The following is a 24,353-nucleotide window of genomic DNA, read 5'->3' as shown; positions in this document are numbered from 1 at the left end:
CAGCTCCAGGGCATTAGACATGCAAATTACCACAGGACTGCGATACGAAAGGCATTGAAATAACATGTAGTATGATATGTGACTACATGGAACATGCCCATGTTATTTTATGTGAACAAAACAAGGTCAGACACTTAGATATATGCTATAATCCCATTTTCAATAAAAATACGGAAGCACAGACTAAGAATAAAACAACACACTTGGAAGTGCTGGTGACTCAGTGTCAGGATTTCAAGTGATTCTGTTTTTTCTCTGTCTATTAATTTCCTAAAAATCTATGGATTCCACAAATCCTTCAACAGCTCAGTCTGACTGAATTCTTGCTCGGTGCTGGCGTTATAGTCCTTTCTCAGATGGGGAAACTGAGGATCAGGGATTCCAATGACTCGCCTGGGTCTCCTGAGTATAAACGGACAGAGCCTAGATTTGCACCTTCCTGGTCGGTACAAGGATGTGAAGCACACCGGAAGCACCCCACAGTAAGACCTGAATGACGGCCCACAGTTTTCCCTGCGCTGTACTAGTTCCATCAGAAACGAAAGGCGCCGAGATGAATCTAAAGGTTGCCACGCTTTCTGTTTATCACCACGTCCAGCTCTGGCCCCTGTGGTGCACAGTGACAGGAAAAGCCATGGGCAGGTACTCACTCCACGGCCAGGTTAGACTACAGCTGTTCCCCAAGACACGAGTCTCTCCCAAACTTTGAATGGTGTGACTTTCCTGTAACAAAATCAAAAGATCACGTGGTGGTGGTGTCCTCAGGAGCACTGAGAAATTTCCTGCCTGAGAAGCAAATGACGGAGGGGGGAAAATTATAGACCATTACGGCATGCTAATAAACCAAATTAGATAAACACACACAAGGCAGGGAAGGAAGAGAGAGCAAACGCATGCGGCAGAGGATGGTGATCAAGAGTAATGGACGGCGCGCTCTCCTCGGCTGAGACTGCACAGGCCTGGCCGTCTGGGGGAAATGAGTCATCTGGTTTGCAAGCTCTAAGGGATTCTTCCGGAGCGTGTTCCGTTGGAACAGCGAACGCTGCGGGCGACTGCAGCGGGTTTCCAAATATCTGATTAAGGTCACGCGCAATTACAGCGGGGAGAGAAGGTTTCCGCGCCGCTCCCGCAAAGGGCAAGGCGCAGGTGAAAGTCCCGGCTTCCTCTGTTCCTCAACCCCAAATGCAGGTATTAATTACGGGAGTAAATGAAGATATGCTGAGCTACATTCTTAGTTATGAAAATGAAGCCAAGCCTCTTTATTAGGACATTATTCACGTCGACAATGCTTCTTAATGAACTATTCTGTGCTTTCATTCAACAGTCCTTTTATTTCATATAAATTATTTAACATAAATGGATTTTCACAGCAGAATCTGATTTTAAGTCTCTAAAAAAAAACCAACGCCAGATACTAGAGTAACTGAATAGGAGGAAAAATGAGATGAGGAACAATATGAGGGGGTCTACGCAACCAGGAGAGATTAGAAATACATGGGATCATGGTGGGGGGGAGGGGGGAGTAAGTACCAGGAATGTCATCCGTAGAATTAAGTCTCCTATTTTTTTTCCCAACTTAATTTCATCATGCAAATTGCCTACTAAAAGCCATCAGGCTGGTGATTTTTGTATTTCATTGTTTATAACTGTAACTCCACCATCTGCTCTTCTATAAATGATATATTAAAAATCAAATCAATGATGATTTCTTAAATACATGTCTTTTTTTAGACTATATCTCCCATGATTCCTTACCAATTTGCTAATGAAAGGGAAAAGTACATTGTCCTCTTTTTTTTAATTGTCTGTGTAATAAAACAAAACAACTCACTTTGGAAAACAGCACAGAACAGAACCCTGACACCTTTTCCGAGTGAAGTCTATCACCGTTTTATCATTTGAAAAGCAGTGATGCTCCCCCAGCAGGCGTGGTTCAGGGGTGGGTGCTGACCTATGAACAAGGAGGTCATGGTTTGATTCCCAGTCAGGGCACATGCCCGGGTTGCGGGCTCAAACCCCAGTAGGGGGCGTGCAGGAGGCAGCTGATCAATGAGTCATCACTGACATTTCTATTTCTTTCTCCTTCTACCTTCCTCTCTGAAATCGATAAAAATATTTTTAAAAAGCAATGATGTTCCACAGACAATATGTGATAAAGGCAGTAGTCATAACTATAATGATACATGTTCATGCAGCATTATTCACGGTGGCCGAGACATGGAAACAGCCAAAGCGTCCTTCGACAGAGGACTCCTGGATACGGAGATGTGGTCCGTATACACATGGAATGCTACTCAGCCATAAGAAAGGTCAAGTACAGCCATTTGAGACAACATAGACAGGTCTTGAGAATATCATGCTAAGTGAAATGTCAGACGGGAAAAAGTCAAGAACCGTATGATTTCACTCATAGGTGGGACATAAAACGTAAACAACAAATGAACAAACGAATACTCATAGACACAGACAACAGTATGCTGGTTACCAGAAGGAAGGAGGCTGGGGGGCGTAAAGGGGGTCAAACATATGGTGACAGGAGGCGATGTGAGGGTGGTGGTAGGCACACACTGCTATGCACAGGCGCCCACACTCCCTGACGCCCGCTCACCCCACTCTGGTCCACCTACTCGGGCGTCGGGCATCCCACGTGGGTTCCACCCGTTAGTGCCGAACAGGCGGGCGATCGGGAAGACAGCCGGATGCCCGTTTGGAAAGCAGCGGAGCCCGGGCATTGATTTGCTCTGGGCACCAAAATCATGTTTGCAAAGGTCACCTAGACCAGTGGTCAGCAAAATGTGGCTCGCGAGCCACCTGCAGCTCTTTGGCCCCTTGAGTGTGGCTGGTCCACAAAATACCACGTGCAGGCGCACACGTACAGTGCGATTGAAACTTCATGGCCCATGCGCAGAAGTCGGTATTTTGTGGAAGAGCCACACTCAAGGGGCCAAAGAGCCGCATGTGGCTCTCGAGCCGCAGTTTGCCGACCACTGACCTAGACCACTGGGCTCTGAAGACAACGGAGCTGATTTCTTTGCTTCAGAGTGTTCTGTTTTCTCAGAGGCAAAATATTTCTTGCTTGCAAATGCTTCATTAACATCTTCCAGAACATACATGCTCTGTGTCTACAGACGTGGTCTTCACACGCGTCTGCTTTATTGCACCCACCTGCTGCCCTGCAATGCAGCCTGCAGCTCCGGTTTCACGTCGGTGACTGTACACAGAACTCCTGCATGAACAGTCGCATCTGTCTGGGTCCATGTCTTTGGGCCCCTTCTCAATATCCCTGCGCTAGCACAGACTCTCTATGAAGCACTTGTCAAATGTGGAGAGGAAACGAGAGAGGTTAGCCCTCAGTCCTTGCAGGGCTCACAGGGTGCACACTGAGGCTTTTTGGAGAAAGGAGAGAATGTGGCAAAAATATAAATAAAAATCACGGGAATATCATTCATTCCAATTTGATGCATATAGTAGCAAGTGCTCAAAATCTAGTATCTGCCAGGCTGGTGTGGCTCAGTGGTTGAGCGTCCACTATGAACCAAGTTTGATTCCTGGTCAGGGCACATACCCAGGTTGTGGGCTCAATCCCCAGTGGGGGGCGTGCAAGAGGCAGCCGCTCGATGGTGTTTCTCTCTCATCGATGTTTCTATCTCTCTATCCCTCTCCCGTCCTCTCTCTCTAAAAATTAATAAAAACATATATATATATATTTTTTTTTTTTTAATCTAGTATCTCGCCCTGGCCAGTTTGGCTCAGTGGATAGAGTGTCGACCTGCCGACCGAAGGGTCCTGGGTTCAATTCTGGTCAAGGGCACATGCCTAGGTCATGGGCTCAATCCCCACTAGGGGGCATGCAGGAGGCAGCCAATCCATGATTCATCGATGATGTTTTTCTCTCCCTCCCTCTCCCTTCCTCTCTGAAATCAACAAAAAAATATATTTAAAAAAAAAAAAAAAAGCCCTAGCGGGTTTGGCTCAGTGGATAGAGCATCGGCCTGCAGACTGAAAGGTCCCAGGTTCCATTCTGGTCAAGGGCACATGCTCAGGTTTGGGCTCAATCCCCAGTGGGGGACTTGCAGGAGGCAGCCGATCCATGATTCTCTCTCATCATGGATGTTTCTATCTCTCTCTCCCTTTTCCTTCCTCTCTGAAATCAGTAATAAAAAAAAAAGTATGTGTCTATCATTAAAAAAAAAAACCTAGTATCTGTTTCTTTCCATCTCTCTCCCCTCCCTCTCCCTCCCTCCCTCTCTCTCTCTCTCTCTCTCTCTCTCTCTCTCTCACACACACACACACACACACACACACACACACACACTGTGCTGCAGGAAGTCTCTGAGCAATAACGGAAACACTGTTTCCCTTTCCCGTCCTCAACATCTCCCCGCTCATTACCTCTCTCATTACCTCTCCGTGTCCTTCCCCCAGTCAGTGCCCCCGCTGGCTCTGGACCCACTGCCACCATGGGCCTGCACATGTGGCAACAGAAGCAGCCGGAGCAGCAGCCATCAGAGCTGTCATGATCGGTAATAACACGGCCCGGGAATGACACGGAGAGCCGCACTGTTTTAAGGAGAGCAGGCAAATTGACTCAATTACTCCTGAGAACAACTGTATCGGGTAGATGCTATGATTACCCTCATTTCACAGAAGAGGAAATGGAGGCAGAAAGAGATTAAGGCATTCGCTCCAGGTCACGCAGCCAGTAGATGGCAGAACCAATCATTGAGCCCAATTAGGTGACCCTGGGGCTGGCTCAGCCAGCCTTTCCGTGGGGAGAGGTCACCACCCCCCAAACCCCCCTTTGCTCTCGCTGTCTCCTTCCTAAAATCCCACCCTCAAAGCCAAGCAGCCAGCCTCAAGGGGAACCTTTTCTTCCTTCTGCTAAGAAAGCGAAAACGAAGCAGGCCTTACTTCGGGGAAAGTTGCTTGCAGTCCACTTTAAACCCTGACTAGGCAACTACACTCATTCTAACGAATAATAGAGTTGGTTTAAAAAGAAAAGAAACAGAGCCAGCACTGAATTGTTATAAAAATTTCAAACTAAAAAGAGCAAAATAAGGGCGGACGGCTGACAATTACAAAGGAGCATGATTGGTGTGTCCGTGGGCCTGGAGAGCGCTGGGGTGAGTGAAATAAATAATAAGGCAACTTGCTAGGGAAATCGGAGTTAACCCTTTTCCTTCTTGCTCGTCGATGAACATTTTATTACATATTTCTGCCCAGAGAATAAACCTCCGACGAAGCCATTTACTCTAAGTGTGGGAAGAAGCACCAAGAAAACACATCCTCTCAAAGAGATAACCTGACACTGGATTTTCTAACAACTCTACATTTTAGCATGTGCTTTCCTCATGAGGTGGCATGCACTTCCCTGGATGAAATAAGCAGAATCTAGAGCTTTCCAACACAGCTCATGGCGGCCCCGCCTCACTGCTATCCCTGTGATTGTCACCGGTGGGACCGTCCGCTGATCTCTTCGTACTTCCCTCCTCTTCGCCATTCAGTGCTGAAACTGGTTCCTGCCTTAAGTTCATTCGGCTCCCTCCTCTGCACTCCCTCCCATTTCTGTTGTCCACTCTGGTGGGACAGACCCCTCTTCTCTTTCTGTCCCTCCATCACGTGTATTTTCACCTTTAACTCTGTTTTCTCAGGGAGGCCAACCGCGAATCCTGGGGCCAGGATACACGCTCGAGGTCTGGCTCCCGCGGCTGGCTCTTCTGACAGCGGCTGAGAGCGAATGAACGGAATGGCTGTGTGAATGATGGCAAATGGTCAGGGCAAGATGAGTGTGTGTCCTTCCCCCACCACTTGCCACAATGGCCGGCACATAGTAGGTCCTCCATTAGTCATCAGTGAAACTGTACCAGTCAGATTTCAAGCAAATATTTCTGCTCTGTGAGTCTCCCAGCGTGGCAGACTGGCTTCTCTCTAGCCGTGCGAGGCTCATCGAGAAAGCGCGATGCAACACACGCCTCTTTCAGAGCGCTCACGGCCGCGGAGGGAGCTTACTTCCAGCCACTGAGCTGACGCCCAGAATGTTCAGGGGACGTGCTTCGGAGCCCACACCTCAGATGCAGACCATGGAAGCCAGTCGGTGATTTCAGATGCTAATGACTGACTCAGGTGTGCGCTGTATTCTTACAGAATCTGAGCTCGCCCGTAATTCTCCTTTGAGTCCAGAACCAGGCTTTAACACTTGGGTTGCGGGAAACGAGTTAAGTCGGCTCGCGTGAATTGCGCGTACTCCGCAGGAGCCGTCTTAAACTCGGTTCATATAGATTTGCGGTGGAGTGCGGGAAACGTGTAAACTCGGGCCGATTGTAACTGCGTATTACCAAATATTTCATTTCAATCGAACCCATACTTCAAAAGATATAGGCATTTTAACGCGCCATCTTATATTTTGGCGGGAAATTCACCCGACACCGAAGTTCAACCAAAAATGCCTTCCCATGGGCACGTTACTATGTGAGGTAAATATTGGTTAAGGGTCAGCATTCATCTGATGTAAGATCCCACCCCAATTTCAAAAGGACAAAGTCTGCACCTGTCTAAACGAGGGGAGAATTTAGGCTCAGAATCCCCATTCTATTTAAAGTTCTATACTTTTATTTATTTACTAGAGGCTCAATGCACAAAATCCGTGCAAAGGGCTCGGCCCTTACAGCCCTGGCTGCCTCAGCTGGCCCTCACAGCCCCGGCTTCGTCCGGAAGGTCGCCCGGGTGGTCATTCTGCTGTTCGGTCTAATTAGCATATTAGCTCTTTATTATATAGAATCTTTTTTACGGTGAAGTCCTACTAAGTGCCAAGTGTTTAAAACAAATTAGCTAAAGTTCTTGAAAATCTGTCTAATAACAGGCTGCCTTGACTTGCCTTCCTTTTTATTTTCACCCAGATGTTTTCTGATTTATAACGTATTTTTGGTCTTAAAAATTAGTCACGGAAATCTGAGTGCAAAAATATTTATTAATTAGGACAGTTCAACATTTTCAGAAATGGCAAAAAATAAACAGCAGTTACGGAACACCTGCCTAAGAGATCCTGGAAGTAACTGCTTTGTGCTTCATTAACCAGTACAAACACATTTGCCAGCTTAAATCCCCTGCTGAATTCAGAGTCTCCAATTAGGACGAGGATGGATTTGAACTGCCAAGGGAAGAAATTCCAGAGCGGGAGTTTCAGACCTGCCTTTCTGGAGGGCGCCTGTATGGGCCAGATGCCTGTGTTCTACGAAGACGCCTATGTTCTCACTTATGAACACTACATTCACCTCTATTAGATCATTTTAGACTACTTTTGCGGATTTTTACTCATCTTTGAGGAGCATTCACCGCAGCGCCTGGAATATGGCCGTTTCCAGGAGCAGGTGGGAAGGGGAAAGAAAGGCCGACGGGGAGACGGGGAGATGTTAGACAAGGTCTCGGGGAGAACGCTCCTGGGGCCTCCAGGAACCCAGCCCCCAGCGCAGTGGCTCCAGAGCCAAACCGAAACAGACGGCTGTCAAACCCAAGCAAAGGAGATGCTCTTGAAAAGCAAAGAAAATCCAAGGAAACAAGTAAAACCTTTATACCCGCTGGGCAGAGGCTTGGCAGGAAAGGAACCTGTCCGGCGGCCTTCGGAGACGCTGTGAGATCACCGGTCACGAAGGCGGCAACCGTTCCAGGCCACGGTGCCCTTCACTTGCGTGGATCTACGGTAACAAGATCCTACTTGTCTTTTCTCGGGAGGACATGGGATATACCGGGAACGACACACGAGGGTCACATGACCAGCATTCGAGAAGCCACACTGAGCAGTTTGTAATGCGCTTAAGTCATCACTGAACATTTCCCGCCAAATCTTTCCCATCAGGGAAACGAGGAAACACATCTGGATTGTCCATTTCACCACAGCGAGACCCCAGTGCGAGATGACAGGTGCTCTGGACCCCGCTCACCACCAGACTAGCAAGTACGGAGCCCTCAGTGGCACCAGCTCTTCTGGAAGGTGTGGGCACAGTTAATGAAACCATCCCCGCCCCCGGACTTTATCTTCTGGTGGAAAAAGACGGCCCATAACCGAATGAGTGAGTGCCCCGCAGAGTATGTCACTGCTGCGCGCTGTGGAGGAGCGTCAGCAGGGACGACTATGGGAGCGAGGGAGGGGCTGGGTACAGTTTTCAACAGGCGGCTGGAGAAGGAGAAGGCCTTGCTGAGCTGGGAAGGGAACTGTGTGAACTCTGAGAAAGCTGGAAACTCCCTGAAAGATGCTGAGCCGGGAATTTGGAAAGGATTCTTCAGATGTTTTATTAAGAAGAGACTCTATGGCCAGATCCCATATTAAAGTTTTTCTATCTAAAAAGAAGGAAAGACAGGGTTAGGGTTAGGACTAGGGAAAGAAAAGAAAGAAAAAAAAGAAAAGAAAGAAAGAAACGACCAGGAAAAGGCAGAAGCATGGAAACCGGTTCCAGGCTACTGTAATGATCCAGGTGAGCGAGAATGTAGTGACTTAGAAAGGCTGGTATGATTAAGTGATGACAGGTAATGATTCCGGATATACCTGAAGGCAAAGCCAAAAGGACCTTCTAATTAGGTAGGAGAGGTGAGAGAAATAACAACTTTTGCTGTCAGTGAAGGAGCAGGTAATGATGACCTCAAGAAGAACAGGTTTTAGAGATAAGATCATAATTTGGATTTTCAACATGTTAAGTCTGAGATGCCTCTCAGACATATAAGTGCACGCAATCATTATTAAATATAGTGACATTTCATGCTTTTTTATGAATAAGGATGGTATTTTTCCAGATTGTTAATGGTTTCCTAAAGAATTTTTAACTGTTGCATGCTTTACCACTGAATGGATTTTTCCTACCTTACGAAATGTATGATTACAAAGGAAACAAGTACATCAAAATAAACTGAAATCATTGTACTGGACAGTGTACAAAACAATACCGAGAGAACAAATGTTAAATAAGCTTATACTAGTAACTGTCTCACTAATTTGAGACAATTAATGTGGGGGGAATTAATTTGGGGAAATCAGGTTGAAAGAAAACTGGTTTACAAATTTATGGATGTGTACCCCCTAAGAGGGCATGTTCAGTGTTTCCTTTGAGCTTGTACTTGACCACAGTCGATGGTTTCACAGTCCCAGCCCTGAAGTCTCCTCATAGGCCCAGTTAAACGAGGCTCTAACAATAAGCAAGCTCAGAGATCTCACCTGGATATACTATTACAGGCTCATATTAAACACCTCATGCTCACATGTTCCCCCAAAGCACACTTTATGAGTTTCTATATTCGTTTACCCTTCTTCAGTTGAACTACATCAGTAATAGAAACTCTTCTGTATCATTGTGTCATTATCCAAATTATTTTAAGAGAAATTTTAGATTTTTAAGAAAAATTATTTGGGCACCAAACTAAATTTATGGGATGTTTAACTGTTTCCATAGATTTTTTTTAAGCAGTAAAATTAAACACACTTTGAGATGATTCTAATATAAAATATTTTAATTTTTTTTTTTAAAAAAAACCCACAGCTGTACTTTACTCATACTTAAGTGTATTTCTAAGTAAATGTAAAAATCTTGCTTACAATGTGTAAAGCGAGATCATTTTTCAGCGTGAAATCATAAGCAGTGGTACTTACAAAGCAGTTCTTATCCGGATTTCTTTTCCAATGTTTCTTGTCTAATTTCTTGGCCGAAGTCGAACGCAGAGTTGCATGAGTCTGTGTTCGAGGATTTAAAGCCAGGATACTCTAAAGACAGTATGAACAAGATATAAACACACGTAAATATGTTGGTATTAAAAATAAATCAAAAAAATTTATCTTCACATTACCCCCACACACCCAAAGGCAGACATACACTATAAATCTTGCTTTCCCTTCTGCTACTGTGATTCCACAATAAACTTACTGCATGTAATCATTTATTAGGTAACATCCTAGCTGAGTGAAAAACCCCAAGGACTGAATGAAAAATCTGCTAAAGGGCCTCAGTAGTAGATCTGAACTGGCAGAAGAAAGAAGCAGCAAACTTAGAGATTATGCAATCCGATGAACAGAGAGAAAAAAGTATGACAAAAATTAAGAAAGCCTGAAAGGTAGGTGATGCACTATTAAGTACACCAAACACTGCAATGGGGTTACCAGGAGAGGAAAGAAAGGAGGTGAAAAATATAGAAAGTAATAATGGCTGAAAACTTCCCAAATCTGATTCTAAAAACAGAGAAAACATTAAACTGTACATTCAGAAGCTCAACAAATGTGAAATAGGATAAATGCAAAGAGATTCACACATAGACACCAAACGTCAACACCGAAAAGAAAATCTTGGAAGGAGTAAGAGAAAAACAGAAATGACTCCTCGTGTCCCGGAGAACTCCAGTAAGTTTAACAGTTGACTTCCCATCCGGAATCGCAGCTGTCAGGAAGTAGTGAGGTGAGATTTTCAAAGTATTAAAAGGAAAAAACTGTCAACCAAGAATCCTAGACTCAAGAAGACGAACAAAGAAGAAATACACTTGAGCCCTGGCCAGGCAGCTCAGTTGGTTTGAGTGATGTCTGGATAAGCCAAGGCTGTGAGTTCTATCCCCAGACAGGGCACACACAAGAATCAACCAATGAATGCATAAATAGTGGAACATCAAATTGACCTCTCTCTCCCTCCCTCCCTCCCTCCCTCTCTCTTTCTCTCTCTCTCTCTCTCTCTCTCTCTCTCTCTCTCTCTCCCTCTCCCTCTCTCTTCCCCCCCCCTCCTTCTCCTTCACCCTCTCCCTTTCTCTGTCTCTGTAAAAAATGAATTTTAAAAATTTTTTAATAGAATGTATAGGACACTCCAACTCAACAGCCACAGAATACACATTCTTCTCAAGTGTGCACGGAATAGTCTCTAAGATAGACCATACAGGAGGCCGCAAAACAAGCCTCAATGAAATAAAAGAATGAAAGTCATACAAAGTAGTTCTCCAAACACAATGGAGTTAGATATCAATAAGGAGGAAATCTGGGGAATGTACAAACAGCATAGGTGAATATGGTAAACATGCTATCTGAGAAAAGCCGGTTATAAAATACCACATATTGGATGATTCCATTGATTAAAAAAAATGTCTAGAAAAGGCAAGTCTGTGGAGGGAGAAAGTAGAGTGTGGTTGCCAGGGGCTGGGGAATTAGGGGGAAATGGGAAGTGCTTGCTAAGTGTCTGTGGTTTAGCCCTGGCCAATGTGGCTCAGTGGTTGACCATCGTCCCATGCACCAGGAGGTCACCAGTTCAATTCCTGGTCAGGGCACAAGCCCGGGTTGTGGGCTTGTTCCCCAGTGTGGGGCGGGCAGGAGGCAGTCAATCAATGTTTCTCTCTCATTTATGTTTCTCTGTCCCTCTCCCTTCCTCTCTAAAATAAATAAAACCTTTTTTTTTTCCAAGAAAAGGGTAAGTGGTTTCTTCTAGGTGATAAAAGTTAATTGTGGTGATGGTAGCAAAACTCTATGAATACATTAAAAGCTTTTGAATTCTACACTTCATATGAGTAAATTGTGTGGTATGTAAATTATTTCTCAATAAAGCTGTTACCAAAAGCAATAATCACTAAGTTCTATTTTTAATGGATTTCGTTGTATACTGTATTCACTCTAATAAACATCACTGGAACTTACTTGATTAGCCCACTATAAGTGACAATTATTTTTCGTAATTCCTATGGCTGATAGACATGATATTTCTTCAAACTATCTCTTTACATGTCCATGTTTTATGGATAACAAACATACAATAGAGCTAAGAGTTTTACATGGTTTATTCCTTAGGATAAAATAATGCCAATGCAACCTATTAATTGATAAGAGCCAACATTAAAAATGTAATCATATTTTTATACAAAAAAATGAAAACATTTTCCTAATATAAAATAAACGCAGTTTTTGTCTAGTTATTTAACCTTGACCCTTTACTAATCTCATATTAATTCACACATAAAAAGATGACATTTTTCAAAGGTGGTTATTGTACCCAATATTTATGGGGGGGAAAAGAAAGAAAGAAAGAAATGTCTGGGTAACATGCAAGAAAGACAGCTGCATTTATTTTAGTTTTTATTTCCACAATTCCTATTGTGATAAATGATTATGTTTATCTATGTGGGCAGAGTAATGTAACTTTTGAGAAGGAACATTCTGAATACAATTTATTGGCTGCTTATCACAGTGACTTTTCTTTTGCGTAGCATAAGTAGAAAGCATAACATGAAATATTGGGTTAACCTTTTGCGAAAAGGCAGTGACTTGAATTCAATGGATCTTGGGTAAAAAGAAATTGAATTGCGGAGAACGGTTACCAAGGATTTGACTTAATAATATCCCCAATGAAAAGTGATATAAAATAAAAACACGGGACGTGAGCGGTTGAGAGCTGTTAAAAACAATTTTCCAAAGCGAGACTTTTGCAAACTAAAAGTCAATATCACCCATAACTAAGCAGCTGGTGGGACGAGGCAGGGGAGTTCCAAATTACATTCCTCTGAAGAAAAGGCCAAGGCAGGGTCCCACAGGGTCTCGGGGTCCCCTCGCTGGATAAATCGAGCATTTTCAGAGGCCCGTTAACCCTTTCGGATAAAAGGCAAATTCCTTACAGGGGGTGATTGTCTCCCAGGCAAAGAATTTGGCTTTGCCAAATCACTTTCAAGTCATACAATTTTTAAAATGTACTGGGGGAGGGGGGAGAGATGGTGGTTCTAGAAACAGAAGAACAGAATTTGAGAACATTTCACTAATTTCATTTAGTGGAGGAAATGACAGAACAGGACCCAGAGATGTTTATGCAAGAGATCAAGGTTGCGTGCTGCTGCCCGGATCTGTCCGCAGCATTCCGGGAAGTGGGGGGATGTCGCAATACCGGGCAGAATTCTGCATCTGAGGCGTGTGTGTGTGTGTGTGTGTGTGTCCCGTCCCCCCCCCCCCCCCCCCGCAACACAGGGCAGGAGGGGGAGGTGTGCTGCCTGCAGCCACAGGCCCGGCTCACAAATGAAAGCAGCCGTCTTAGGTCTTAGCCTGAGAGCCTGGAACCTCAGGATTCGAGAGCTTGGATTCCAGCTGCAGGAGGTCACTGGGCGGGCCTGTCCTCTTCGGAAAAAGGGCTTTGTTTTTCATCACCATCTCAATGATTCCACGGAGCTTCCTTCTCCCTCCAAGTACAAACAAACGTTCCCTCTTCAATACTGGTCGCTCCTTACTGTGATGCTGAGCCATGAAATGATACCCACAGGCTGATGTTTTAGGTCTACAGGCTGAACGTGACGAATTACATTTCGTCTTGTTTAAAGGATGCCTCATGTTTGCCTTTGACAGCGAATGTGGACTCCTCTGTAAGCCATCCGCTCTCCACAGCATCAGGTAAAAAGAAATAAAAAATAAAACCATGCTCTTCTCATGTTCTGGTAATTGGGCACCAGTCCCTCCATTTCGATAAAACATGGTCTCATTATGCCTATTTTTCCTTCAGTAAACATTCCCAGCTCCCAGGGAAGCAGCAAGGCCTGTTGTGTGATGCGTCTGATCAGTCCTCGTGGCTGCATTCAGACAACAATCCAACAAGCGGGGATCGATGGAGAACCGAATGCCTTAACCGTCTCTTGCTTCCCGGCCCCGATCTCGGCAATGACTCCACCCTGTGCCACGGGTGCCTCGTTAGCCAGAGCGCGGGGTGAACTGAAGGAATCAGAGACATTCACCGAGGCACCTTGCTTCCCGGACAAGCTCATCACTGATAAGGCCAGTCTCCCGCTGGGCTGGCAGCAGAAAAGGAAGGAATTGTGCACCCGGCGCCTGCACCGACGTCATAAACAACCTCCAAGTCTAAAACCTTGAAAACCCAGGCTAAGCCATCCTGGTAAGAGACCCACATTTTCCTATTTTTTTTTTATTTTTTATTTTTTTGCAATGCACATCCATTCTTGGCCCAGGCTCAGGTTTCTATACCCTTGGGTTGAATTACCTTTCCAAGTAGTTTAGCTTCCTCTTATTTTCCTGGTACAAGCTCTGTACAAAGGCCAATTTTCCCTTTATCCACGAAGACTACCTCATTGCAGCTAATCAATAATCGATGAAGGAGGAAGTCTCTGACAGTCCTAAGTCCTGCAACTCTCTTATTAAATATTCACCACGTACTCTGTATAGTGTTAGAGGATAAATGTGAGCTCAGATCTTAGCTCTACCATTTTTTTTCTTTTTGGTTTATAGGAACTCTCAATCTCTCTACTTCAACTATAACATGGCGATTAGTAACAGCACCTACCTCATAGGGTTGTTTTGAGGATTAAATGAGATGATACAGAAAACTGTCTGGAATGGGGAATATGGGATGTGCTGACTACATGTTATCACCTAGTATGCGATGGGAATATAGTTTGGACTCCATTCATGCCCCTACATTGCCAATTCTGAATATCTACATACAGGAATATTTAAAAAAAAAAAAGTGAAGGCAACAGGTGAAAAGGTAGCTATAAATAAGACAGAGTGAAAAAGAGAGATGTCACCCAGGTGAAACCAAATCACTGGCCCCTGAACTTGTCTTTGTCTGAAAATGCAGTATCCTCCTCACAAATCCAAAGGGACCAGGAAATCCAAATACAGCTTTTAAAACCCACCACATACTACAGCGATGTACACATCATTTTACACTCACACAACTGGATGGAACTCATGGAATTCTGGTCCCAACACATTCAGGTGAATTCACATTCCATTCCCTTCCCAGAAAAGCCAGGCCAGCGCCCAAGTGATGGAGGCATAAAGCATCAAAAGCTCATCAACTGGAAATGAACGGAGCCCTGAGACCGCCTGGGAAGTCAGATCCATTGCTAGTGAACACAGTTAGCACGAAGGAAATCGTGCGTGCCCCTTAAATATCCCACTCGCCACCCCCTCTCCTATTCAGCACGAAGGTCCGCTCAGGGAGCTGTGGTCCGGCTTCGCGGGCCCAGGACTCCCCTCACCGGGAACAGGCACCACACACCAGGCACCCCAGTGCTGGCCCCGCTCCTCGTGTACTGAGTCTATGCACAATCCCACGTGCACACCCTGCGCACGTCACTCCCGTGTCTAGGATGCAGCCACTTCATGTCCGTTGACTTGCTAACTTTCCTGCAAATTCTCACTAAGGGCCACTTCCTCTAAACATTAAGCAGAAATGTCCACGTCCCTCCCTGGACTTGGATTGTCCCCGCGAACTTCTGGAGCACCTCGGGCCACTGTCATTCACTGACACCGCAGATAGGACATCACGTAGTGACTGATATCTATGCTCTCCTCTTAAACTGGTCAGTGAACCCCTCAAAAACAAAGATATTATTTATAGAGTCTCCTGTCCGCAAAGCATTCTACTTCCTTAGGAAAAATAATCCAAAAAAGTCATCGTTACTAAGAAACATTCCTTAGCAAGCAAGTTCCACCGGAGAGGAGGATGGCCTGCTGGCCAAACAGAACCCCTTCTGCTGCTTCTTCTTCATGTTCCTTCTCTGGCAGAGGGCACCGCGGCCCTGTCACCAGGGACAAACATTCTAAGCCACGTGATCATTTGCTAAACCCACATTTTTAAGCCACGTGATGATTTGCTAAACCCACATTTTTAAGCCGTGTGATCATTAACTGCCCCCGCATGGGAGGCGGCGGCCAGGCTCCCTCACCTCCCTCTGCAGCGCGCCACGTGACCCCGGCAACAAGCTCGGACACGGGAACAAGCGGATCCCCGGTTGTTGTTTCCGCTCCTAAACTGTCCTCGGGTCCCCGGCAACAAGCTCAGACACGAGAACAAGCGGATCCCCGGTTGTTGTTTCCGCTCCTAAACTGTCCTCGGGTCAAAAGTTTGGGTTTCATTACACAACACAGACACCTCCAACATACCAAAGGCAGGGCCCCCCACAAAAGGGGGAGGAAGTGGACAGGGATGAATAAAAATAAGGTCGTGTAAGTGTGTTCATGGAGGAATGCAGGGGTCAGCCAGAGGTGAATCTGGGAAGGGCTCCATTTGAAGGATACGTTTTTGTGTTTTGTTTTTTTGTTTTTTTTTAATTGCTTCTGTTGAAATATTTAAAATAACAGGGAAATCCTTTAAGAAACATTTTTAAGAGAACATAATTTGTCACTTATAACAATAAAAAGCTGGAAAGTCCACGCCAGGAAGACAACAGCTCAGTTATGGTTTGTCTGCAGTGGAGTAATAGACATACTTATGAAAATCACACTTAAAGGGGTGTTGACTGATGTGGGGAAATGCTCCTGGTATCAGGGGACGCTTCTAAAAGAAGGAGAAATCAAATCTATACCTGAAATAAGATTCGTTCTATTGGAAAGCTATGATTCTGTGTATATTTTTTAAAATGTAAAACTCATGTATTAACTACTATTTAAGCCACCTTTCTTCTCTTAATGGTGAAATCTTCTAGTCTTTTTTTAGGGGAGTCTATTTTTTATATTTTTTTCCTTTTTATTGAATTTATTGGGTTGACACTAGTTAACAAAATTATACAGGTTTCAGGCACATGATTGTAAAGGGTGTCCCAAAATTCACGCAACAAGTAATTTTGATAGAAAACACAGGTTTATAATTACAAATTGTAAATTTTTTTATTGATTCATAAAGTATACAGTATAGGGTTATGTATGGAATAGCACATCGGGTAAATGGCCTCCACAGCTTTGCTGGCACATATGCAAAGCCGTGGTCTTCATTGGTCTTCATTGTCCCTGCTCCTGGGCCATCATTGGTACTTGGTAATGCTTATCAAATTGAAGGGACTGAAATCAAAGGGCAACAGATATTAGCATCTGATTCAATAAACCAAGTAAAATTAGGCTTTTTGTTGTTGTTGTTGTTGTTGTTAATGCTCACGCATAATTCAAATCTTGCGTGAATTTTGGGACACCCTTTACAACCCATCATGTGCTCACTGTGTTGTGTTCACCACACCGATACCTTGTATTCCCAATGAATGCCCTTTGCTCACCTGCCGACATCATGGCCCTTTAAAAGTTCTATTACCGCGTGGAAAACTTGCAGCATGAAGTCAGATCGAGGTACCCCCCTTGTCTACCAAACACGGCCCAGCAATGCCAACTTCGGGGCACAACTACCTCTCTTTAAACGATTTCCGCTGAAACCTCAAGTGAGATGTAGAGAAACAATGCCCTTTACTACGGTCGTAATTAAACGCTGCTGGGCCCAAATGGTTTCCTACCAGTTTACCCTCTCGCGGCGGTAACTACCTTTGGTTGCCCGACAGCCCCTGCTTCGGAGAGATTGTTTCTGTTGTTGCTGCAGGTGGAAGCGGGTGCAGGACACAGGCTGATGCAGTCGGCACGAGCTGCTTACATCCCGCAGGCCCTCCCAGGCCTGTGGTCAGAAGGGGCCCTTGACCTGCTCCAGGAAGCTGAGCTGGGAGTGCCCTACTGCCCAGAGGGTTTGTGTGCCGAGGCCCGGGCTCTGCTGGACCAGCTGGAGCAGGCGGTTTGAGCGCACGGTGGGACTGCACATGAACATCTGCTCGCTCTCTGCTGGCCTGGAACCTGAGGCCCTGAGTCGAGGCTGCAGCACTCTATGCCTACACGGCCGAGGCCCAATGACAGCCCTGGACACTGGGGCTTGGCTCAGCCTGCCCAGCGGCGTCACCGGGGGAATCAAGCATGTCCCCTATCAGTCCATGGAGAGAGGACACTGGAATGTGTGCCCGGTTCCCGCTGATTTGTGACCCAGGTGCCTTCTCTCTTTGTCGGGTCTAAGCTGTTTCCACCGCAATCATCTGTAACCGGGAGGCAGGGTCCTGAACTCTGTGGCTACTTCCAGGGAATCAATGGCCCGAGAGGGGGCGCATTCCCTGTCACTGCACCTGAGGCGGGCGTGGGAGCAGGGACAAGAGAGCCGGTTTAATGGTGACTCCCTCCCTCCCGCAGCTTAACTTTGTAAGGCACCTAGACAAGAAGCAAAGACATTCTTCAAATGTCAGCAGTGACCTCTCCACTCACGTTTATCTTCATTAATAAGCTCCAGCCAGTGAGCTGTATTTAGGGGGGGGTTGGGGGAGTCGCATTAAAGGGAGGGGTGCACGCCTCTGTTCCTTCCTTTCCTCCTTTAGGGGCTCTAACTTCCCATGTGAACTGAGACAGATCTGAGGGGACCTGAGTGGCAAGACAGAAGCCTGTGGGTAAGAAAAGGGCTGCATGCCCTGCACCAGGTGTCTCTGGACTCCTTTACACCAGAAGAAATCCATTACTGTCTTGTTTCAGCCACTTCCATTCATTTTTTTTAAATAATATGCCTCATAATCTGGTGCACGCGGTGCCCAAGATGATTCCGGTGGCCAACCAGGTGTGGGAAGCACTGACAGGCCACGCCGCAAGGGAACATGCTCCGAGCCAGGGTGCATCTAAATGTCAAAATGAGAGCATTTGGCTCCTGTACTTGAAAGACAAATGGGAAATCACATCAGCATAAGTTAGTATTTTTCTTGAAATCCATCAAGATGTCAAAAAATCCTAAACCAAAAATTACTCATTTCAAAAAGTGATCAATGGAAATGTTGTCGGGCCAGCACAGAAAAAAAAAAAAGATTCATTTTCATCTGCATTGATCGGCTGCTGATAGGGTGCTCCCTTTGAACAGACGTGAGTCTTTTACAATATGGCACAAGGATGTGAATAAAAAGGCGCCCACCGGTCCTTGGTAAACTGTTTGCCGGAAACTTCGCACAGCCATCCCCCGCATGTAACCCTCCCCCTTCAAGCTGCACTGGGTGAAACCCCTCCTGCCAGGCCGCGGTAGATGGCACACTCCGACTTCTCAGGTGCACCATTGCCATCAACATTCTATTCCTTTCAAGGTTGGCTCTCAGCCTGGTGTGTATTTCAAACAAGACAACAGTTCAACTCTCTCTCAAAATGTCCTAGTGCCTCTGATTTGAAAATAACACATAGACATGTTTTTTCTAAAACAGCGGTTCTCAACCTGTGGGTCGCGACCCCTTTGGCAGTCGAGCGACCCTTTCGCAGGGGTCGCCTAAGACCATCCTGCATATCAGATATTTACATTACGATTCATAACAGTAGCAACATGACAGTTAGGAAATAGCAACGAAAATAATTTTATGGTTGGGTCACAACATGAGGAACTGTATTGAAAGGGCCAGAAGGTTGAGAACCACTGTTCTAGAAGTTCCTCCACTGAACGACTGTCTATGATGGGGGCTACCAGTACGCCGGGCACCTTTCTGAAGGGTTTTCCTTATCACAAGCCCATGAGGCCCTTAGTATTATCGCCAGATTCCAGAGAAGAAAACAAAATTACCAGGAGGCCGAGTCACCTGTCGAGAACATGCCAGAGATTCCAACCAGCTCTCCGGCTTCAGACTCTACACTATAAATCACGACTCCGTCCTTTCTCCACGGGCAGCGGTAACACTAGCTTCATATTTATTTTAATGCATGTAACTCAAGGGTTGCTGACTAGTCCATGTAAATAATGAAATGAGTTTTGCTTTGGGGCTGACAAGTTCTGAAGTCAGACTTTAAAGGTCTGTCCCCTCTCTCTCAGCCACAGGGGCTGACAGCCGCCTGGCACACCTTGGTCATCAGCTGTTGGTTTAAATGAAGAGAAAGAGGCGGCACTTGGAATCACTGATAAGAAAGCTCCAGCAGGAGTTGAGGACAATGACTGTTCCTTGTGAAGTACCTCTCCTGTCAACAATGTGTGACTACTGGGGAGTGGGAACAACCGAAAATAAAAGTTGGAATGCAGAAGGAGCTTAGGGAGAAAGAGTGTTCCGTTCTTCCTGGCACTGCACTTGAACGTCGGTGGCATCTTACAAATGACATATAGGCTAAAAAAATTTTTGACAGCGAAATAGAGCTGTTTCAAGTGCCTTTCAATTGTTGGATTTGAATTAAATCCAGACATCTTATCTGAAAAGCTAAGATTTTTTCCCTTAATTGTGAAGAAACCACAGATGCTCTGGTACCAAAAATAGAGTTCACAACTCAGAAATGTCAAGTAACACTACTTCCATTATAACAGAAATTACATGCTTAACACTTTCGATTCATAAAAAAATTTCACATGCATGATTAGATCATGGATTTGAGTGAAACCCACGCCTGTCTAATATGTTCTGCTTATGTGCCTGTCTGTTCCACTAGGCTGAGAGCTTATTGAGTATAATGATTGCCTAGGACAAACCTCAGCATCTTCAGTACCTCGTATAGAACAGAATATAAAGGAATTCTGCACTGGATTGGACTGCACCTTCTCAGTGTCAGAGCCAGAAGCGAGGTCCATTGACAGACAGACCTCGTAAGGTGAAAGGACAACCCAAGCAAAAGGCCGTCAAGGTGAGGACCAAGTCTCCTGACTCCACTGCATCACCAAATTCATTCAAAAATACTACTCCAGCCCAGCTGGTGTGGGCCAGTGTTCGAGCGCCGACCTATGAACCAGGAGTTCATGCACGGTTCGATTCCTGGTCCCGGCACATACCCAGGTTGCAGGTTTGAGCCCCCGTAGGGGGTGTGCAGGAGGCAGCCCAGCCATGATTCTCTCTCATCATTGATGTTCCTATCTCTCTCTCTCTCCCTTCCTCTCTGAAATCAATAAAAATATTTTTATAAAAAAATACTACTATAAAATAAGTCCCAAATATTTTCAAATATTTTGAGTTATTCATCATTTCATATTGCCTCTGACCCTAATTCTGACTGGAAGCCACATATAAAAGCAGAAACGGAGCAGAAATCAGGAACTGGATGAGTAATGAGAGAGAGGCATGACAGGTCAGAAGTTCAGGGTTGCGGAGAGGTGTTGGATACAGCTAGATTTCTTTTATTTCCCCCAGAAAGGCTGCATGATCCCTACATTTGAAAGAATCCTTGAAGCATTATGCGTTTTCCATCGCCATGGAGATACTCTTCATCTCGAGATGAGTAAATTGTCGCCGTCACCTTCCACACAAAGCTCCTCACACTTCAGCTGTCACTGTGCGGATTCATACGGAAAATACATTTTAAGCAGTGGCATCGCTGTGTAATGAGTAATAATTTCCCCAAATTAGCAGCATTCAGTGTCTAGGGAGGTTTCTTTTATTATTTTATTCGTAGACTATTTTGTAAAAGGCGCATGCTAACCAGAGCCCTTTCCCTCTGACACCTTGTCTGAAGTAGGGCACGCCGCTGGGAAACAATCGCTATTATGCTCCGTGTGGGGAGAAACAACTGTAATAACTTCCAGGTGTTTGATAAAAGGCGCTTCCTGGCGCTGGACGGGTCCACAGACTGTCTGTCAGCCGTCCTGGCACCTGAATGCGCTAGAAGGTACGAGCATCTTTCTCGAGGATGACAGATATTAGTTATAATTAAGGTTATTGTGCTGGCACGGAACAGAGTCTGACTTAATGGAAGACTGATGGGAATTAACAAGGTTGCTGCGTAATTATCCAACAGGCTTAACTGTGGGCTCCATTCCTGCTCGTCACACACTAGCTGCGATTGACAGAGGCAAAGGCCGGGTGATGGACACAGCTCCTGTATTTACGATGAAGTACAGTGAGAACCTAACGGGCTAGAAACAATGTGTTCAATAGAGCTCAGATTTCTTTTCTTTTTTTTAATCCTCAATGGAGGATTTTTAGAGGAAGGAGGGTTGGGGGGAAGAGAGAGAGAGAGAGAAAGAGAGAGATACATACATACATTGGTTGCCTCTCCTACTCGCCCTGACCCAGGATCGAACCCATGACCTTTCTGGTGTACGGGATGACTCTCAACCAACTGAGCCACCTGGCCGGGCTCAGATTTCTTTTGCCTTAACATCTGTTCTATCAAGCGTAATATATTTTATTGGAAAAAGTTAAAAAGGTGTTAATTGAAGTTCAATCCTCCTATAAATGCAGGATGAATAGCTCAAGTATTTGAGTCATCCACTCTTACACATCGGGTGAAGCACGCGGTAAGTTTTAAATGCATATGTACATGTCTCCCACAATGCATGTGTCAGTTCCAAAGTAGAGCTTCAGCTACAACCAGAATTGTGAAATGGGCAAAACATAGCAGTCTTGGAAAGCAACACCGAACACGGACGAGGCCGCGGAAATGCTCTGTGCCTGTTAAATTAATCCTGTCCTCAACACAGCAACATGTTTAGGAGTAATGGTATCTTCTTTAAATTAGTCCTTAAAAACATGTGTAGGCATTATCTTAAAATTCACTGTCTTTTATTTTCTAAAATAAAATTCATTGTCTTTTATTTTCAAAGTACACTAGAGCAACCCAGAGATCCAAATAGCCTTTAAAAACAAAACAAAACTGTACTTTCCCAGAACTGCAAGGCAAATGGCCACAGACAAAAAGAAAAATGACCAAAAAATATGATGCTAGATAAATAAAATTTGGAGTCCTGCTAGTACCAATTGGAAAAGATGGAGACGGGTGGAGACTAGCCAACGGTGTTCGGGACCCGGCTCCAACGGCAGGGGGGAGCCGGTCGTGAGGTCCTCTTCCCACCTCCACCTTTTTAGGGCTTAACCTCTGCATGAGGACATGCTCACCTAACCACCCAACAGTAACCAGCAACCACGGAGCATCGGGGACTCCCTGTTCCCCTCCCCCAACTCCCAAGGAGGCATTCCGCAGCACCTCCCTGGGAAGAGCAGTGATGAGCACCAGCGCTTTTCCTGAAAAGCCCTCCTTAATTAATTCATTGTTATTGTGAGCATCCATTATACTAATAAAAAGTCAACAACATTTAAAGATGCCATTATTAAACCATGGGACGACTCTGAGATTATCTCGCAGGATTCACGGGGCGGCAAGGTGATCCTGCATTTCAGTGGCAATCCCTTAACAAGGATGGAAGGAACGCCAAGTTCCACGTCAATCAACTGGTTTCCATGGTGCACAAAGGCACTGGTGAGCTTGAGTAATCGCGTGAAAACTTGCACAACCAGCCAGTGAAACTCAGTCTTCCCAGAAACGTTGACCCAAAGGGTGAGTCAACAAGCCCAAACCTGCAGGCCAAATAAGGCCCAAGAAATCACTTGGTCTGGCCCTGCCACAGCCTTAGGGGAGCTCATTACATGTCTGACTAAATAGAGCAGGCTAATTTTTAAGTTGGTAATTTTGTATGGCCCACAGGCACAAATGATGTTATAACTATCCAAATGGCCCTTGGCAGAAAAAAAGGCTCCCCACCCCTGATGAGCCATAGGTTTTCATGGAGGTATAGATTTTTAAGTTACAAAACCAAATATTCACATAGGTTCCTGATGCATTTCATTTCCAGATTAACTGAGAACTGGGCCAATAGGTATCTTTGGAGTATTGTAGTACAAATTATAATTATGGAATATATACCTCTACGTCTTCGCCATTTTAGCATAATTCATGCCAAATGGTCTAGGACTGAAGAGGCAAAGGGGGCAAGGGTTAGGCGAATAGAAGTTCAGTGTAGCTCACACCCTTGTAATGGCATTTGTGTTAATCCTCCAGTGTGAACTGTTGCCTTGACCGGGTCATTCTTGCTCTCCCAGCCCATCACAGCCCCTAATGTACGTTGGATGCCAAAGAAAAATGCCCTTGTGTCAAGGAGCCCAGCGAAGCAGTTTATAGCTCACGTCCAAATGGGAGAAGTTACAGGGAACAAAACAGGAAGGCAGAGAACCCCACGACCAGTTCGAGTCTCGCAGTCCACTCTGCCTTTTCTTCTCCCTGCTTCCTCCAGCAAGGACAGAATCTGTCCTTAGAGGTCAAAGGAGCCCGGTGAAGGGCAGGGCTGCTCAGTGACACCATGACAGGAAATGACTGACGGCCTGTCCTCACCTCTGTCCACTGCCACCATCAGGCCCAGGCACCAGAAGCCTCTCAGGCCTCGCTCCACTCCCACCCGTGCAGGACTCCCGGGAGATGTGAACAGGAAACGCCAGGCGGAGAAAACTGTGAAGGCACGCGGTGGGAGCTGAGCTCACGGCCGAAGGCCCGCCCGCTCCGATCCTTCCTGGATTCCCATTGTCATGTCATGTATTTTGATGTCTGAATCAACAGCCCCGTAAGCGGGGGCTCATCTGCGTAGGTTTTAACTGTCAGGTCACTGCTGACTTCAATCACACTGTTTCAACCCCTTTTGACCCTTGGCCTCATCGTGAGTTAAAAGAGACAGCTCTGTGGGGGAAGACCGTGTTTAATGCCATCGTCAAAGCTGAAATATGTCTTGATAGATTTGAGAGACATAGGAAGGGAGAGAGAGAAATAACTGTGATATACAACAATTGAGCATCTTGCGTCCTGCAGCCCCCCCCGCTACTGGGGACTGAACCCACATGTGCCCAGACCTTGTAAT

General features: G+C 45.5%; 1 protein-coding gene across 3 annotated transcripts in view; it reads right to left on the bottom strand.

Annotated features, from left to right (window-relative positions):
* Positions 1-24,353, bottom strand: part of LOC102429763 (dihydropyrimidine dehydrogenase [NADP(+)]-like) — a 169,144-nt gene that overhangs the window by 137,569 nt on the left and 7,222 nt on the right. For all 3 annotated transcript variants that reach the window (XM_014446503.2, XM_014446504.2, XM_023745451.1), the window contains exon 2: positions 9,635-9,745. In XM_014446503.2, coding sequence (XP_014301989.1) covers positions 9,635-9,745 — 111 coding nt within the window. The remainder of the gene's footprint in view (positions 1-9,634; positions 9,746-24,353) is intronic.

Source organism: Myotis lucifugus, unplaced genomic scaffold (assembly GCF_000147115.1).
Source record: "Myotis lucifugus unplaced genomic scaffold, Myoluc2.0 scaffold_544, whole genome shotgun sequence".
NCBI classification, from domain to species: Eukaryota; Metazoa; Chordata; class Mammalia; order Chiroptera; family Vespertilionidae; genus Myotis; species Myotis lucifugus.
The sequence above is the reverse complement of the archived record's forward strand: the minus strand, read 5'-3'. Positions and strand labels throughout refer to the sequence as shown.